Source organism: Phyllobates terribilis, unplaced genomic scaffold, assembly GCF_046119375.1.
Source record: "Phyllobates terribilis strain yellow unplaced genomic scaffold, ASM4611937v1 Scaffold_10__3_contigs__length_209671492, whole genome shotgun sequence".
NCBI lineage: Eukaryota > Metazoa > Chordata > Amphibia > Anura > Dendrobatidae > Phyllobates > Phyllobates terribilis.
In genome coordinates this window covers 33608776-33628453 of record NW_027362770.1, presented here as the reverse complement: position 1 = coordinate 33628453, position 19678 = coordinate 33608776, and the positions used below count along the sequence as shown (strand labels likewise).

The 19678-nt window shown below is 43.4% G+C and overlaps 1 protein-coding gene across 1 annotated transcript in view; it reads right to left on the bottom strand.

Annotated features, from left to right (window-relative positions):
- Positions 1-6498: 6498 nt before the first annotated feature.
- GABRA6 (gamma-aminobutyric acid type A receptor subunit alpha6) overlaps positions 6499-19678 on the bottom strand; it is a 55987-nt gene continuing 42807 nt past the window's right edge. The window contains exon 9 of the mRNA XM_073649522.1: positions 6499-8613. Coding sequence (XP_073505623.1) covers positions 8323-8613 — 291 coding nt within the window. The 3' untranslated portion in view covers positions 6499-8322. The remainder of the gene's footprint in view (positions 8614-19678) is intronic.

Genomic DNA, 19678 nt, shown 5'->3' with positions numbered 1-19678 from the left:
CCTTAAATATCTCAGGGATCAATATGAGTTGTACACATCCAATTTAGCCAAAATTGGTTAGCAAAGAAAAATGTTCACCTGTTGCAATGGCCAAGCCAATCACCTGATTTAAACCCTATAGAGCACCTTTGGGATAAGTTAGGGCGACCCGTCCACATAGCAATAAAGATGAATTGTTTGCAGATTTGCAAATAGAATGGAGCAAGATCCCTCAAGATGTCTTGAATACCCTAGTGGCTTCAATGCCTCGTCGGTGTGGTGCAGTAATTAAAGCAAGAGGTTATGCTATAAAATACTAAGTTATGGCATTGTAAACAATGAATTTCTCTCTATGTTGTGATCAATAAATAGTAGATGCAAAACTTTTGGTAGGCAGTTTCTTTAATCAAATGACCATACCTATGTCAAAAAGCATTTTTGTTAAAATTAAAGTCTTGCATGATGACAACTTCATGCAGTTTCAATTCATCACCAGGGAAATGGCATCACAAACAACAAACAGAAGGAATCACACTTTAAAAAAAAATGCTAAATTTTTTGTTGCTACTGTATATACTGTGTTGTTTTGTTTCAAATTATAAAGCAATTATATGTTGTTAGTATACAACATATAATTGTATGCAATAGTTAGGTCACTTTAGTTAGCAGAAAGCAAAAATTTAGAAGAAAATAACAGAACAGAACTTCAAACACATCTGAACGGTAGGTCTCTAATCTTATATAGTTTGCAGGTCTATTTATATAGAATTCCCTTGTTGATTTCTGCCCCTATTTGTTAAAAGTTGACCCTAGTTTGCTCTGCAGATATACACAAAAAATAAAGATTTTCCTCTGGGAAACCATCCATCAACTGAACAGAAAAGAGCACATTCAGCAAATATAAATGGATACACATATATGTTTCACTATTAAGTCTTTGTACAGCAGCTATAATAATTTATTAGAGCGTGCAAAATAGACAGAGAAAAAGTACAAAAGGGAAAATGGGTGACAAGGGAAACACATTGATATTTGCTCTTAATCAGACATAGATTTATGATTAATGTAGCTGTATTTTTAAAATGTAATCTTAAGTCAAATATATTGCTTATATTGAAATTAATTTTAACATTTTTTTATAATTAGCAAGATACTATCTATGACACAAAATCTTCAGGTTTTTTTGCCCCTTCGAAACTAATAGCAATAAACGAGCGGATATTTTAAAATTTGAATTCCCTTGATTTTGCCTAATTCTCCCCACAAAAATTGATTCATTGTGATTCAATTTATGTGAATCTCAATGCAGGAAAGCTTGTAATTCCTTGCAAAATACATGTTGGAGAGAGAAAAGAGATGACCCTGATAACATTAAGAGTTTACACTCTACAGAAGAGAGAGAGATAGAGAACCCTGCTGACCATAAGAGCATACACTCTACAGAAGAGGGACGACGCTGCTGACCATAAGAGCTTACACTCTACAGAAGAGAGAGAGAGATAGAGAACCCTGCTGACCATAAGAGCATACACTCTACAGAAGAGGGACGACCCTGCCGACCATAAGAGCTTACACTCTACAGAAGAGAGAGATAGAGAACCCTGCTGACCATAAGAGCATACACTCTACAGAAGAGGGATGACCCTGCTGACCATAAGAGCATACACTCTACAGAAGAGGGACGACGCTGCTGACCATAAGAGCTTACACTCTACAGAAGAGAGAGAGAGATAGAGAACCCTGCTGACCATAAGAGCATACACTCTACAGAAGAGGGACGACCCTGCCGACCATAAGAGCTTACACTCTACAGAAGAGAGAGATAGAGAACCCTGCTGACCATAAGAGCATACACTCTACAGAAGAGGGATGACCCTGCTGACCATAAGAGCTTACACTCTACAAAAGAGAGAGAGATAGAGAACCCTGCTGACCATAAGAGCATACACTCTACAGAAGAGGGACGACGCTGCTGACCATAAGAGCTTACACTCTACAGAAGAGAGAGATAGAGAACCCTGCTGACCATAAGAGCATACACTCTACAGAAGAGGGATGACCCTGCTGACCATAAGAGCTTACACTCTACAAAAGAGAGAGAGATAGAGAACCCTGCTGACCATAAGAGCATACACTCTACAGAAGAGAGAGGATGCTGCTGACCATAAGACCTTACACTCTACAGAAGAGATAGAGAGGACCCTGCTGACCATAAGAGCTTACACTCTACAGAAGAGAGACAGAGGACCCTGCTGACCATAAGAGTTTACACTTTACAAAAAAGAGACAGAGGACCCTGCTGACCATAAGAGCTAATACTCTACAGAAGAAAGAAAAAGAGGACCCCACTGACCATAAGAGCTTACACACTACAGGAGAGAGACACAGGATCCTGCTTACCATAAGAGCTTACACTTCACAGAAGAGAGCGGGAACCCCGCTGACCATAAAATCTTAGACTCTAGACAAGAGAGAGGACCCTGCTGACCATAGTAGCTTGAACTCTACAGGAGAGAGAGGACGCTGCTGACCATAAGAGCTTACACTCTTCAGAAGAGAGAGAGAGGAACCTGCTGACCATAAAATCTTAGACTCTAGACAAGAGAGAGGACCCTGCTGACCATAGTAGCTTGAACTCTACAGGAGAGAGAGGACGCTGCTGACCATAAGAGCTTACACTCTTCAGAAGAGAGAGAGAGGAACCTGCTGACCATAAGAGCTTAGACTCTACAGTAGAGAGAGGGACCCCACTGACTATAACAGCTTACACTCTACAGAAGAGAGAGGGAACCTCGCTGACTATAAGAGCTTACACTCTAAATTAGAGAGGGAACCCCGCTGACTATAAGAGTTTACACTCTACAGAAAAGAGAAAGAGAGAGAGGGGACACTACAGACCATAAGAGCTTACACTTTATAGGAGAGAGAAAGAAAGAGAGAGAGAAAGAGAAGCTTGCTTATACTCTTCATGTGAGATAGAGAGTGAGGAACCCACTGACCATACCAGCTTATACTCTACAGGATAGATAGATAGAATAGACCCAACTAACCATAGGAGCTTACACTCTGCAAAATAGAGACACTTACCTAATGACTCTGGAGATGAAAAACAACTCCGCCGTGCAAACTGTGCTCCAATGAAAATGGTGTTTTCAGATGGCTCAGGTAATAACCCCCACTGTACAAGGTATGATAATCCATAAACTTTAATAGCTACAGAATATTATGGGAGGCTTGTATGGCAATGCAGGATGCTCTCTGATGCCTCATCAGTGTGAGAAATGGTGAAACCGCAAATTCTTTATGGCAACTTTAAAAGGTTGTGTGGCACAAAAAACTTGTTTGGAAGTTTGTGTTCCCAAATGTAGTTTTTGTTTAGACTTTTCAAAAAACTAATGTCTTATATATGTAATAAAATGAAAGTGCATATCCTATTTGCTAAGGTACAAAAAAAATATGTAATTTCCTAAATTATTTTTTAACAGAAAATTATTCATTAGCAAGATTAAAGTTTAGTAAATAATTTATTAGGATTATTACAATTCTCATAACAAATAGTGGTGACAGAATAGCAATAGTTTTCCATTCTAAATGCAAAGAAATAAAAAACAGAACAATTGTGCATATTTTTAAGGCAAACTCAAAATTCTGAACCACCGTTAATTATGTATACATTATTGCTTCACTTAGTGTAGATTACAAATTGCAGGAAAAATGCAAAAACTTATGTACAGATAAAATTTTCTTTTGAAATTCTTTTGAAATAATTCCATAAAGAGATTTTGAGTTATTGTAGGTACAGCCACACTGTTATGTGCAGTACATTGATGTACCACTTCACTGCACAAATTGGGCTTATTCAAGGGATTGAACTTCCACCAATCATACACTGATTGTCTTTCAAAGATAACAAACATATAGTTAACTTATAAACAGAAAATAAAATACCAGTGCAGGCAGAGCACAGAGTTTTCTGTGCCATCCAAAAAATCTGACCCAGTGCCATTTTGAGCTATGTATGTTACATTAGTTTCTACTATGTGGGAATAGAGTGAGCAGCTAATACTCTACCTTTTAATGGGAACCTGTCACCTCGGAAAACACTATTCACCTGCAGATGTATGGTTAATTTATATGTAAATAGTGTTACAATGCTGCTCGGCCAGCTTACTGAAGTTGTGGCTAACAGCAGAAAATTAACTTGCTTTCTCCCAGGAGCCGCTGGCTTTCAGTTATAGGGGAGTTCACAGAGTACTGTAGCTACAACCACCATTCATAGCATTCTGATAGACAACTCACTCTGCACATACTTGTTACTGAGCCACCTGTCAATCATAGTGTCAGGGTTTGCTTACTGCTGTTGCTCAGAATATAGAGAGCAATGCTGTGAGTGATGATTGTAGCCACTTCATGCATGGCTGAAAGCCAGTGCCTTCAGGGTAAAAATAAGTTAATTTTCTCCGGCAACTGCACTTTCAGTAAGGCAGCCAGGCAGACTTCTAATGCTATTTGCCTGCCGATTAACCCTATATCTGCAGCTAAATAGTGTTTTTTGAGGTGATACACTCCCTTTAACCTAAAAAAGCAAAACATAAATACAGATGTAAATGCAGCCTTATCTTAATAATACTTCTAGTATTTATGTCATGCTGCATTGAAAATTAATATAAATGTAACATAATTTAATGCTTTAACAACATTTATTAAATATGAATACAAATGTCCTTTCTACATGAAATAAAATATAAATATCAATTTGTATTTGATTGAGCCCCGATGGCTGCTAAAAAATGATATATTTTATGGTCTGAGGTCTCCAGTTCCCAAAGCATAATAAATAGATGAGCTGGGAAGGGTTTAAAAGACATTAAATTATGATACTCAGCTTGTCCTTAACCAGTCTACACTGCCCCAGCTCCCTCAGTTGACTTCTTAAGGCAGCCACGCCTCTGCGGCTTTGGTCTCCTTTTCACTCTTCGCAGGCACTTTCAATGCCAGCTAGGCCTCAACACAAGTTATTATGTCACTCCATGAGCCGTCTCACATGACTGTGTGGGGCAAAACATGTTGTGATGTCAGGACCCCAGAATGTGCATCGATGCCTAACCAAAAGCAGAAGAACTGGAAAAGAGTGAAGAGGAGACTAAGCGACTGAGCAAAGCGAGTGTTTTAGGAATCCAGTTGAGTAATGTTGGGGAGCTACAGTAGCCAAAACAGGTGAGGGGCTAGTGGAGTATGATAACTAATTGTTTCTAATCTTTTTCCTGGATTCGCATGAATTGAATTCCCCAAATTTCTATTTTCCTAGAACACATGAATTTTGGGAAATTCTAATGAAATTCAATTTGTTTACAACTGATGTGTTAAGCTCGAGTTACCACCTACTCAGTTTCATTCAGGCACTTCATGGGAGCTATACTGTAAGTTTATAAAATAATAAGGTCATTTCACATCGGTGTAAATGTTTTAAGCGCACCTGTCAGCAGGATTGTGCTTAGTAAACTACATAAACTGTCAGGTGGGCACCATTACACTGAGTAAAATGATACCTTTGATGATGAAATCCGTCCAGTGGTTCTTCTGTAATCTTTATTTTCAGTTCTGCCATAATCATATGCATGTGCTCTGGTGTTCTCATTATGTATTCAGGTATTCCTATCTGTGCCTTCTGACAGGTCACTGTGCTTTCAGTGACCTGCCTACTGTTTTAAATATTGCCTGTGTAATTTCTAATCAAAACTGAAAATTTACATCCCCCAATATGGCTGCTGCAACCCGCACATGCGCAGTAGGGTCTTTTGTTTTCCGAGAGATGCTACTGCGCACGTGTGGGCGCCATTTTGCTTCAGGAAAAATAATTTGGCTGCAGCGATATGATGCCATGCATGCGCAGTAGCATCTCTTGGCGATCGAGAAATGCTATTGCACAAGCGCGGGCAGCAGGGGCCTTATTGCTGCAGGCAAATTTCTTTTTCCTCTATCAAAATGGTGTTGGCGCATGCGCAGTATCATCAGCAAGCGATAGATGTTACTGCGCATGCGCAGGCACCATTTTGCTGGAGGAAAAATAAATTTGTCTGCAGCAATATGTCCCCCGCTGCCTGCACTTGCGCAGTAGCATTTCTCGATTGTCGAGAGATGCTACTGCACATGACTGGTGCCATATTGCTGCATCCAAATTATTTTTCCTGAAGCAAAATTGCGCCCGCTTGTGCGCAGTAGCATCTCTCGGCAACCAAAAGATGCTACTGCGCATGAGTGGGCCACGGCGGCAATATTGTGGAATGTAAATTTTCAGTTTTGAACAGAAATTACACAGGCAATATTTAAAACAGTAGGCAGGTCACTGAAAGCACAGTGACCTGTCAGAAGGCACAGATAGGAGTACATGAATATATAATGAGAGCACCAGAGCACATGCATATCATTATAGCAGGACCGAAAATAAAGATTCCAGAAGAACCACTGGACGGATTTCATCACTAAAGGTATCATTTTACTCAGTGTAATGTCGCCCACCTGACAGTGTATGTAGTTTACTAAGCACAATCCTGCTGACAGGTGCGCTTTAAGCCTCAATTAGTATTTCATTCCTCTTTCTTCACAAATTTACTAAACATTGTATATTTTATGGACTTAAAATAATAAATAATGTTCAAATTATTGTTTATTGAAAATCAATGGATAACTGTGCTTGAGGTGAATTTAACACATTATTTCAGGTTTCTAACAAATTTATATGATGCAATATAGGATGGTGTTTGTGGACACTGTAGGGAAGTCAAGTGCTTTGATCATTTCCTCTTATATCTCCACAATATTTCAGTTAGTTTCCCGTGTAGTGGGTTAACCAATAGACTTTTCTTTAATATGGAGTTTATAACTAATTACTAAGGTAATAACAGTTGATCAGCGCACAATCACTTATGTGAACAGGTGTATTGAGTTAACCTTGTTCTTTGATCCACAACTATTCTAGATGTTAAGCCTGTATCCATTGCAGGACAAGCACCCTGTATCCTGAGAACTTTGTATTTAACTTGACTTCTTTATCCAGTTCAGAACATGTATGCCAAATTTCCTGCCTAATGTGAACCTAGAACCCCTGTATCCAGAACGCTGTAATCTCGATGTCCTGAATGTGAAGCTACTGAGATCCTGCTGCTGCATGCTACAAATTTAACACTGTCCACCCTTGACCGAGATAACCATGGTTGTATCCTAAACCTTGAATATGGGTCTCCTGAGACCACGCAGTTTACCAATGACCCAGCTTCACTTTGCATTTTGTAACTACCCTTAAGTCTTATGGATTGAAGGAAAAGGGCCTTTGGGTATAAAACTATAAATCTGTGAACCTGCATCCTGAATCTGATGTTGCTACTGCCAACTAGGTTCACCGGTACCTACTGCTACTTTACCTTATTTTTTATTCAAATGCTGTACGGCCTAACGTCTTGACTACAGTTCATGTAGGAAACTCATCTCTGCTATTTGCGTCCAAACTCTGCAATGTCTGTGTTTTCGAATTTGGATTTGGGAGCATCTATCCTAATTGCTGGTATCCTATATTGCTAACCTTTATTTCTATTATTTGTATTAATTCTGCTATTTAACTGTAATGCTGTATTGCCTGTGTTGTGTTTCGTGTCTTTGTTTACTATCGTCAATGTTTACTGCTGTAACTCAATACTAAGGTTACAATTAAAGCGTTAATCAGTCTTCTGATAAAAGTCTGCAGTCACTCAAAGAGACTACAGACTTCTGAATCCTTACAGCGAGCTCATCTCATCACTTGTTGTCAGGATTATTCAGTGTTGCTGGCAAAAGCAGGTGGTCACGTGCCACAAGTATGTGATTTGTATCCCTGAAGTAACTTGACGAATAGATGTGTTTGGCCTTGCTCAATATAAGTGAATTGAGTGAAGCCAAAAATGTCTAGTAGGAATGTGGTTGGAAATATGCAAATCGCATACTAAGAGTCATGTGCCCACCCACTTTCACCCCCAACACTAGGGAATTCTGAAAGGGTGCAGTGTGAACACTTTGTGGATTGAGAAGTTTTCACACTTTCACCAGAAGACCACACATCCCTTAAAACTCCAGATTCCCTTGTGGTCTGATTATGCAGTGAGCTAGATGGTTAGAATTGAGTTGTCAAAACTTCTAAAAGTTTGACTCACTGGGCATTTGAATGACAAATTACGTTTTGCTTTATTTCGTATAATCTTCAGAAATGTGATTTTAGCCATTTGGGTATATAAATGAAGAAAAACAAATGTAATGCTAGTGTTAACTTCATAGAATTAAATGTACTTTTGCAGTTGCTTACCTTTTATTTTCTTAAACACTGCTATTTATCTCCATTGTGTCTTTCGAAAGATAAACAACCCAATAGACTAAATTAAATGCTGCAAATGCCACAGGGAATAGTATTCTTGCATATTGGTCTATTTTGCTAGTTCCATTTAAAGGGTTTGTAGACATTCCTAGCTGTGAAAGATCTGCAGGTGGAGCTTCTAGTTGTGAACAGTAGGATGCCCCGTACGATGGTAGGTTGTCTTCAGTTGACACATTTCCTTGAGAGACCATTGAGTTGACTCGCTTCTTTAAGTTGCAGTTGGAGTCAGAATGCTGAAAACAGAACACATCATATTTTATCAGACATTAGTTATGTAATCAAATGTAAAGGAGAGTAAAAACTTTCAGTAGTGTTCAATAAACCACCAATTTAAGATTTATTTATTAGCAAAATGTTAGTGCAATAAAATAAAATTTCCCTTTTCTTGTTATTGGTTATAATACTGCCATTAATGGGATTAGCCAATAAAAACAAAAAAGCAAATGTATAAGATATAAGTAGAGATGAGCGTTGTTCTACTCGAACTGTTCGCCAATCTCAAATTCGAGCTGTTTTGGGCGGTGTTCGAGCCGTTCGGCGAACACGAACAATTTGAGAAAAATTCGGCTGTTCGAGGTTATGTTCGATAACTGTTCGTGCACCAAAATCATAACTGGATTTTTTCTCAGTAATGATGAAAATTAATGTTAATACGCAGTTTGAGTGTACAGCGGGGTGGGGGGAGGGGCAGGGGATGGATCTCTGCAGGAACAATGAAGATCTCCATTTTCTTTTCTCTTTCCCGCATTTGCAGTGGGGAGGTGCAATCTGTCAGCCTATCAGCAGCGCACACACGGAGCGAAGTGCTTTTTTTCACACAAGCAAGGGCATGTGTCATTGGCAGTGTATGTCACATGTCCTTGCCCTATAAGACCAAGCCATTTTCCCCGTCGCCACCATTTTCTCACTGCTGCAGCTGCATGTTAGACGGCACCGCTGTTGCTGTGTGCGCTATACCTTGTTAATTTCAAGCCAATTTTCGCACAAATATACAGATAGCTTGGGAGTAGGGAATAGTTGTGATTTCAGTCTTTTTAAGGACTAGGTTACAGCATTTCCTACGACTTTTATCAGGGAGGTCTGTGCTCTTAAATAGATAGGTTGTGGGAGTAAAGACTAATTGTAATTGGAGTCCTTTTCAGGACTAGGTTACATCAGTTCCTATCAGTTTTTGCCAGGCAGGTCTGTGCCAGTGCTGTGCAAGTTTTTTTCACAGCATTTGGCTGAATCTAGCAAAGCTAATCCTTTTTGGCCTATTGCAGAGTGTGTTAGTCAGTGGAGTAGCCTATCTGTGTTGCAAGATATAACACCTGTGTATAGAATACCAATTTTTTTACTGCACCTAGTGAAGTAAAATCTTTTGGGCATAGCATCATTCTATTAGTCCATCTATACTGACCTCCATCAGGTTGCAAACTGAATATAATTTTTTTCTGCATCTAGCTCTGAAAAAATATTTGGGCTTCTAGCGGTGTGTGGGACTTGGTCTATTAGTCCATCTATACTGACCTCCATCAGGTTGCAAATTAAAAATAATTTTTTTCTGCATCTAGCTCTGAAAAAATATTTGGGCTTCTAGCAGTGTGTGGGACTTGGTCTATTAGTCCATCTATACTGACCTCCATCAGGTTGCAAATTAAAAATAATTTTTTTCTGCATCTAGATCTGAAAAAATATTTGGGCTTCTAGCGGTGTGTGGGACTTGGTCTATTAGTCCATCTATACTGACCTCCATCAGGTTGCAAATTAAAAATAATTTTTTTCTTCATTTAGCTCTGAAAAAATATTTGGGCTTCTAGCAGTGTGTGGGACTTGTTCTATTAGTCCTTCTGTACTGACCTCCAGCAGGTTGCAAATTGAATATAATTTTTTTCTGCATCTAGCTCTGAAAAAATATTTGGGCTTCTAGCGGTGTGTGGGACTTGGTCTATTAGTCCATCTATACTGACCTCCATCAGGTTGCAAATTAAAAATAATTTTTTTCTGCATCTAGCTCTGAAAAAATATTTGGGCTTCTAGCAGTGTGTGGGACTTGGTCTATTAGTCCATCTATACTGACCTCCATCAGGTTGCAAATTAAAAATAATTTTTATCTGCATCTACAGTACCTCTGAAAAAATATTTGGGCTTCTAGCAGTGTGTGGGACTATTTGTATTAGTCCATCTATACTGACCTCCATCAGGTTGCAAATTCAAAATAATTTTTTTCTGCATCTAACCCAGCCAATAGTTTTGGCCTAATACCACAGTTTGGCCACTCAGCTCTGCTCGGTTCCCATCCATTGTTTTTTTGTGCAAACAACTCCAGAGTTGTGAATTAGTGAACCACCAAAATGAGTGGAAAAAGGCCTGCTGCTGGTGGAAAGGGGAATAGGCGTGTTGGGAAGGGGAAAAAAGGTTGTGTCCGTGGGGTAGGTGTTAAAGCAACAGTAACATCTGCAGAAGAAAGACCATCTTCCAGCCAAACTAAAATGTCTACTTCTTTTAGCGGACAATGTGATAAGATCCCTTTCTTACGGCCACGCCAATCGCTACAAATTCCAGATGAGGCACAAAAACAGCAGGTGCTTCAACGGATATCAAGTGCTCCTTTAAGTGGGCTCTCCTCCACATCAACTTCAACATCACAAATACTCCAGTCCTGAAAGGTGTCACCCAAATCGCACTTGCTTCCTCACAGCTCCCAAATCTCCAGCTGCCCGTCTGAGTATGAGGTAGAACAGATGGTTGAGTCTGCAGAGCTGTTTACTCATACTATAGCCTGGGAATCAGAGGTCGACTCCAGCGCTTCTGTGAATCCAGACGAGGAAATGATCTGCACTGATGACCAGAATCTTTATGAGTCGGATCCAGGACCAGAAGCAGAAGGTTCTGACCATAATGTAGACCCTCATTCCCAAACTGTAACTCCTGTTGATGGAGACAATGAGGAAGACGATGATAAGACTCAAATACCTGATTGGAGCGACAACTTTAGTTTTTTGTCAGGGCAGGAACAGGTTGGCTCTGAGGACGACGGGTGTGATAACGCACAGGGTGATGATGATGAGGTCGGAGATCCCACTTACTGTCAACCCACAGTCAGCCAAGAGATGAGGTCAGCAGAGGAGGTGGAGGAAGATGCTAGTGACGACGAGGTCAGGTTGCGCCTTCCTGGACAGAGACGTAGTACTGGAAGCACGTCAACAACTGCATCCTCAAACACAACTCTGCCTCTCACCACAAGTCGTGGTGGCTCTTCAGGTCACATGGGTGCTAAGCCTTGCATAGCCTGGGCATTTTTTCAGATCGATAAAGATGACCCAACTCATGTTATCTGTAACATTTGTCAGCAAAAGCTAAGTAGAGGCCAAAAAATACATAGTTTGAGTACTTCATGCATGAACCGGCACATGGACATGAAGCATAAGTTGCAGTGGGAAGCTCAGTGTGCTACAATGCGGCCTAGCCGGCCGGGCCAATCACCGTCTTCCATATCTTGTGCATCCGCGGCCTCTTCATCCTCTGTGACTGGGGGGACAGCAGTCACACCTGTTTTGGGGCGCAGACCTGCCACCTCTTTACCCGCAACAGCCAGCGTGATTGGCAGGTCATCATTTTCTTTGGAGGTGGTAACACAAGCTGGTGTTGAGCGCTGTCCGACATCGATAGCACCACCTTTGGATCAAGGCAACCTAACATGTCCGCCTGCATCTTCCTCACAGACCGGCAGTTTGCCGGGGACACCCTTATCAACCCCGTCTAAGCACAATAGCCAGCCCTCGGTCCCTCAGATGTGGACAAGTAAAAGACCATTACCTCCTAGCCATGAGAAAGCTAAGAGGTTGAATTTCAACATCTGCAAGCTCTTGGCTACAGAAATGCTGCCTTTCCGCCTGGTGGACACAGAGGATTTTCGAGACCTTATGTCCGTCGCAGTGCCCCAGTACCAGATGCCCAGTCGGCACTACTTCTCAAAGAAAGGTGTGCCTGCGCTCCACCAGCATGTCGCACACAACATCACCGCTTCTTTGAGAAACTCTGTGTGTGACAGGGTGCATTTCACCACAGACACTTGGACGAGTAGGCATGGACAGGGGCGTTACATGTCGCTGACTGGGCACTGGGTAACTATGGTGACAGCAGGACAAGGGGCTGCTGTCCAAGTCTTGCCGTCCCCACGAGTTGTGCGTCAATCCTCTTTATGTCAAAGTTCCTCCACTGCTTCTGCCTCCTCAACCTCCTCTCGGTCTTCCACCTGCACCCAAAGCCTGTCTGGTCATGCCACAAGCTTTCTAACTGCGCAGAAGGGATCCTGCACACCTCCTTACTATGCTGGCAGTAGGGCTCAACGTCATCAGGCGGTTTTTACATTGAAATGTCTGGGAAATGTGAGTCACACAGCTGAGGAGTTGTGGTCAGCTCTGGAGAACCAATTTCATGAATGGTTGTCTCCACTGGACCTGAAACCAGGGAAGGCCGTGTGCGACAATGCTGCAAACCTGGGTGCGGCCCTTCGCCGGGGCAATGTCACACACGTGCCTTGTATGGCTCACGTGTTGAACCTGGTTGTCCAGCAATTTTTAGCCCACTATCCCAGACTAGATGGCCTTCTGCAGAGGGCACGGTCGCTGTGTGCTCACTTCCGCCGTTCGCATCCCGCAGCTCAGCGACTTACATCTCTACAGAAGTCGTTGGGCCTGCCACTTCACCGGCTAAAATGCGATGTGCCTACCCGGTGGAATTCAACTCTGCACATGTTGCAGCGACTGTGGCAGCACCGACAAGCCCTGGTGCAATACGTTCTGACGTATAGCCTGGGCCAACGAGATTCAGAGGTGGGGCAAATCACGCTGGAGGAGTGGTCTCAGATCAGGGACCTATGCACCCTTCTGCACAGTTTTGAAATGGCGACGAAGATGTTTAGTTCTGACGATGCCATTATCAGCATGACTATTCCGGTGATTTACATGCTGGAGCACATGTTAAACAGAATTCGGAGTCAGGTGGTGGCAGAAGAGGAGGTGGAGGAAGTAGAGGAGGAGGAGTTGTATGCGGAAGGGCTAACATCTGCAAGGTCCAGACGGTCGGCAGCACCAAGGCGGCAGGCATGTGAGGGTGGGGGAGATGGTTTTACCAGGGCGCATGGTAGCAGCCAAACTAGTGAGGAAGGTGCAGGAGCCCAGGAAGAAGTGGAGGACGAACTGATGGAAGACTCATCAGATGAGGGAGACCTTGATCACATTTCTGTTGTGCGAGGTTGGGGGCAGAGGACAGAGGAAGGAAGCATGATTGTTACCTCGCCACCAACACAACAGGGACTTGGTGCTCCTGGATGCGCAACACACATGAGTGCCTTCTTGCTGCACTACCTGCAACATGACCCTCGAATTGTGAGAATTAGAAATAATCCTGACTACTGGGTTGCCACACTGTTAGATCCCCGGTACAAAAGTAAATTTGCAGAAATTATTCCTGCCATAGAAAGGGATGCACGCATGCAGGAGTATCAGCAGAGACTGTTGCAGAATCTTACATGTGCTTTTCCACAAAATACCAGTGGTGCACGTAGTGAATCTCACAGTTCCAACTTGCCAACCGTGGGACCTTCAAGTGTTCAGCACTGAAACCGTAACAGAACCACAGTATCTGCTGGTAACATCAATTTTGCGGAATAATTTCACCACTTTTTTAGCCCATCCTTTGCAAGGCCACAGGAGACAAGAAGTCTGACACATAGTCAACGCCTAGAGACGATGGTACAGGAGTATTTCCAAGTAAACATTGAAGCCACGACTGTGTCACTGGACCCTTGCTCTTTTTGGGCTTCCAATCTGGATAAATGGCCGGAGCTAGCCACTTACGCCTTGGAGATCTTGTCATGCCCCGCAGCCAGCGTTCTGTCTGAAAGTGTGTTCAGCGCTGCTGGTGGTGTGCTGACAGATAAGCGCACGCGGCTCTCCACTGATAATGTAGACAGACTCACGTTCATAAAGATGAACAAATCATGGATCCGAAACGACTTTTCTACCCCTGTGTCATCCTGGGGAGAGTAAAAGCTTGATGATTGGTTAAAATCACCCTACCAACCGTTTTAAGCTTTCAAATTACTAATCATGTTTATCTGTATCTTGACTGGAAAATAATTTGGGCTTTGTAGCAGTGTGCAGCACTGATCCTATTAGGCCATCTATACTAAAGCTTCACCAGATTTAAAGTTAAAAATAATTTTTAGCTGCATCTAGCCCGGAAAATAATTTTGGGGCTCCGAGATGCGCAAGGCACATAAGTGCCTTCTTGCTGCACTACCTGCAGCATGACCCTCATATTGTCAGAATTCGAAGTAATCATGACTACTGGGTTGCCACACTCTTAGATCCCCCAAACTTTTCGATCAACCTTTTCATTTTAATAAAGACCAAAAAAATGGTCATTTTTGAAATTATAAGCATTAGCAGGTTGTTAGAAACTGAAATCAAACAGTTTTCAACTCAAAACTTTATTCTAGGTGATGTTACATTTTCACATAGGACCCCTTGTTCGAAAGGAGCTTCTGAACTCTCTCGTCCATTGAATTTGTCAGGTTTTGGATGGTTTCTGCTTCAATTGTTTTGCATGAGGACAGAATACCCTCCCAGAGCTGTTGCTTAGATGTGAACTGCCTCCCGCCATCATAGACACTCCTTTTAATGATGCTCCAAAGGTTCTGAATGGGGTAGAGGTCAGGGGAGCATGGGGGTCACACCATAAGTTTGTCCCCTTTTATGCCCATATCAGCCAGAGATGCAGATGTTTTATGTGCAGCATGAGATGGTGCATTATCATGCAGAAAAATGATCTTGCTGTGAAATACACGGTTCTTCTTCTTGAACCATGGCAGGAAGTGCTGTTTGAGAAAATCCACATACATTATGGAGTTCATCTTTAGCGCCTTCAGGGATCCTAAAGGGGCCGACAATCTCTCTCCCCATGATTCCAGCCCAAAACATTACTCCACCTCCTCCTTGTTGGCGCTGTAGCCGTGTTTGCGTGGGGTGTCCATCAACCAGCCATCCTCCACTCCATCCATCTGGACCATCGAGCGCTGCCCGGCACTCATCCGTGAACAAAACAGTTTTGAAATCAGTCTTCATGTAATGTTTGGCCCACTGGAGCCGTTTCTGCTTGTGTGAAGTGGATAGAGGAGGTCGACAGGATGGCGCATGCACAGCTGCAAACCTCTGAAGGACCCTGCATCTTGTTGTTCGGGGGACGTTGGAGGTACAAGCAGCTTCAAAAACTTGTCTGCTGCTATGACAAGGCTTTTTTGCCGCTGCTCTTTCAACCTGACGTAATTGCCTGTAGGAAAGAGTCCTCAATTTGCCCTTATCAGCACGCACACGTGTGTACTGTGAATCAGCTACATACTTCTTGATTGCCAAGACACTTCATCCTGATCATCGCACAATGTTGATTGTAGTCATGCCTTGACCTAAACACTCCACAATTTGTTGCTTCTCAGCAGCCGACACATCCTTTTTCTTTCCCATTTTGGCAGAAAATGTAGGCTGCTTAATAATGTGAGAGAGCCTTCTTAAGTAGTCTTGCCTTTCATTGGACACACCTGCCAAACTAATTAGCACAGGTGTCTGCAATTGCTTACAGTGATATAAAGAGCCCTGACACACATCACCATCAATGAGTTTAACTGACAAACAAACAAATTCTTCCCTTATCACTCCTAAACACTTTTTATATAATAATTTGGAACGCAGTGTACATGTGCTTTTCCACAAAACACCAGTGGTTCACGTAGTGAATCTTACAGTTCTAACTTGCCAACCGTGGTCTGTATGGAGTTGTTCAATAAAGGGCCCAAAATTAAGATAACATAGATGGGAGAGGTCTCTATGAATAGGAATTCCTAAGTATTTGATACCCTGTGAGGGCCAGGCAAAGGGAAAGTTGGACTGGATGGAATCCTATATGGATTTGGGGAGGGAGACATCGAGGGCCTCAGACTTCGCTGCATTGATTTTAAAATTTTACCATGTAACAAAGTGATCTATTTCAGCCATAACAGCATGGATGGATATATGTGATTGAGTGATATATACTAGGACATCATCAGCAAATAGAGAGCACTTGTACTCGGTGCCTCCCACCTCAATCCACCTAATATTGGGGTTATGGCGAATTGATGAGAGCAGGTGCTCCGTCACTAGGATGTATAAGAGAGGGGACAGAGGACATCACTGCCTTGTCCCATTGGTGATTGTGAAAGGTGATGAAAATGTTCTGACGCACCCCCTGGGCCTTGGGACACCCGGAGCCGGACCCTTTTTGGTTGATGCTGGTGGTTGTAGTCTTCGTGGCGGCGACCCAGTTCCGTGGCTCAGGGCGGTCAAACCAGTGGCGGAACTATTTATGTGGTTTTCATGTTTAAATGTCCGACTACGCCACCCGTGGATTGCGGTCAGAGTGAACCGCCGCTACAGGGCAGACCACTGAGGCTGGTGTTGTGGGTGCAGCAGAGCGTAGCATAACTCCCCACGGGAGGAGTATAGCCTCAGGGCAGTGTATGCGGAGGATGGGGGTGATGGTGCAGGGCAGCTGCAGTAACGACACGGAGTCAGTGATGCAGTTCAGGGCCTTTACTCACAGTTCCTATTATCCAGACCACGTCTGCAGGTAACGGCTGCCCACGTCGTACTGTGCTCACCAGGTGAGGGGCTCAGACAACTCCCAGATAACTTTGGAGCACTTCACAGGACCCCCTTTGTGTGTCCTTTGTCTGGCCTTTCTTACCAACACTTCTGTCCGGCTGCCTCGGGCCTCCTCTTGGTAAACTTGGGGCCAGTTTCCCTGACCCTATGTGGTGCCTTCCTAGCGGGTGTAGCGAGGGGCTGCGCCACATAAAATGTCAGAGCCTCCGGTTTCTAGCTGAGGGTCGTTTCCTGCCTCCACTAGTTCGGGGACCGGTCTCCCCCTTTGGCCTGACCCCTCCACGCAGGTGGATTCGGGCGTGCGGTGGCGACTCGCCCGTCCGCACCCCTGGGATCCCTTCATTCCTCGTTCCTGGAGCCTTCTCCGCTCCTCTTCCTTCCTTCTCCCTCTTCCAGGCCTGGGCCTCTGTTACTAGGCCCGCCTCCGGAGCAGAGCTCATGCAGAGCCCCTGCTCCCTGCCACTTCTGCTCAGACTTCTCTGCACTGAACTAAGATGGTGCCCACCTTTTATACTCCCTTCTCAATGCACCCAGGAACTGCTTCCTCCCTGCTCCTGCACTTCAGGGTTCCCCTTCCTCAGTGTTCCCTCCCCCCACTCCAGCCAGGGACTGTCGTGCCCATCTCAGGGGCATATTGGTCGCCCTGCCCCACGGCAATGTGGTGTAATGCATGCAGGTGTCGGGTCCTGATCCACACTCCATCCTTACCTGAGAGTGAGATATCACACCTATGGGTGAGGTGCAATACGTCTGTAGCAACCGAGCCCTCAGGGTGCTACAGTTCCATTTATCTTCAGCCTAGGTGACGTATTGCGATACAGGGCCGTGATTTTGGCTATAAAAGGGTCCCCTAGACCCCTACCCCAAGCTTTTTAAGAGAATCATATATGGCGTGCCAGGAGACTCTATGGAATGCTTTCTCAGCATCCAACGAGAGTATCTAATTACAAATTTTTAACTGCATCTAGCCCAGGAAATACTTTGTGCCTAGTAGCAGTGTCTGCTAGTGAGCGGATTATCCCGGCTGTTAAGCAAGCTGCACCACCTGTAGTTTAGACACTTAATTTTTTCAAAGGAAATGCTTCGGGACCATGGGATACTTAGTGAAGAGCATCAGGAGGCACCCCAAGGCATAGGGGCTGGGACTGGCAGTAGGATGCCTTGCGGTGGACAGCCGAGCTCGATCCTTATAAAAGCTTTTTAACTGCAGCAGCTTTAGTGGACGCTACTGGAGCTGGAATTACCGCGGCTGCTGGCATGAGACTTGCCCTCCAATAGATCCTTGTAAATGGATTTAAAGTGTATTCATTCAAATTAGAGAGACAATTTAAATTAAAAAGCTTAGAGCTGCCTCCACCACAGGGGGGCTCGCTCGACCCACCAGCGGACAGGCACCAGTATTGGGAGAGGGGGGCTGGCCGTCAGGGTTCACCGCGGCTCTGGCACAAACCCGGCGACACGGAGGTGGCACGGGCAGGAGCGGACTGGCCGTGTCGGCTTCTCACTTTTTGGATTTTAGAAGGGCATGACATGCCTATATCTGTGTCTCCCCCTCCTTTTACTCCTCCACCTCTTTTATTTTCGCATGACTATATGTACTTGTCACTTTTCCATGTGTTGGTTATGTCTTCTGAGCAGTTTGTCAGCTTTTGGACACCTTTGAAGGTGTTTTCTATGTGTTTCTATGTGTTTTTGTTTGCCTGCCATTGGTTTTAATGGTGTTCGAAGGTGTTCGACGAACAGTTCGACGAACAGTTCGGCGAACACACGGGTGTTCGACGAACCGAACCGAACTCGAACACTACGGGGGTGGCTCAACACTAGATATAAGCAAACACTCTCCATAGTACCCATTCCAAGCCCTGATCTCTGGACATTGCAGGAATGTCCGCAAGGGATTCTAGCAAGGCATCCCATTGCCATGAACAATATAGTCTTGCTGAAGCTAGCAGCACACTGCACTTTAACTTGACCTTGGTTACTGTACTTTCCTTTCTAAGTCTCCAACAGGAAACAGTCCTTTTTTACTAACATATCCCTCCCACTGTGGGCTAGTACCAAACATTAACTGTATCTTATGCTATGTCTTAGCTAACTACAGTTACTCTCTCATAACAGTATGTACTAAGGCTGTGTCCTTTATCTTGTGTCTTAGATCCTAATCGATACAGTATCTCTACCATATATTGTACACTACCATACTACAGTCTATTCGCAATATACACTAAAATTGCAGTACCTAGTTCACATTTCACATAACACATTATATGTATAAAATGCACGACATTATACACATGAAGTGATTGGTGTCTTCAGGGGTAAGAAAATGATAGTACAGTCCACCACTCTTACATAGTACTGCCAGAAAATATTATATTACCTAATCCCTTATCAATATGTATGTAGTGTAGTGTTGTTTGTATTTAAACACTTATCGAACAGCATCTTCTCCGGTTCCTAATGATCTCTCAATCTTCCACTGAACCACACGACCGTATTCAGACTAGCAGGATCACCTGCACTCTATGTGTGGACTGGAAGCTGCTGTCTCAATGTAAGTCGATGAAAACCTCAATGAGAATTGAGACTTACATTGAGAAAGCAATGTGAACAG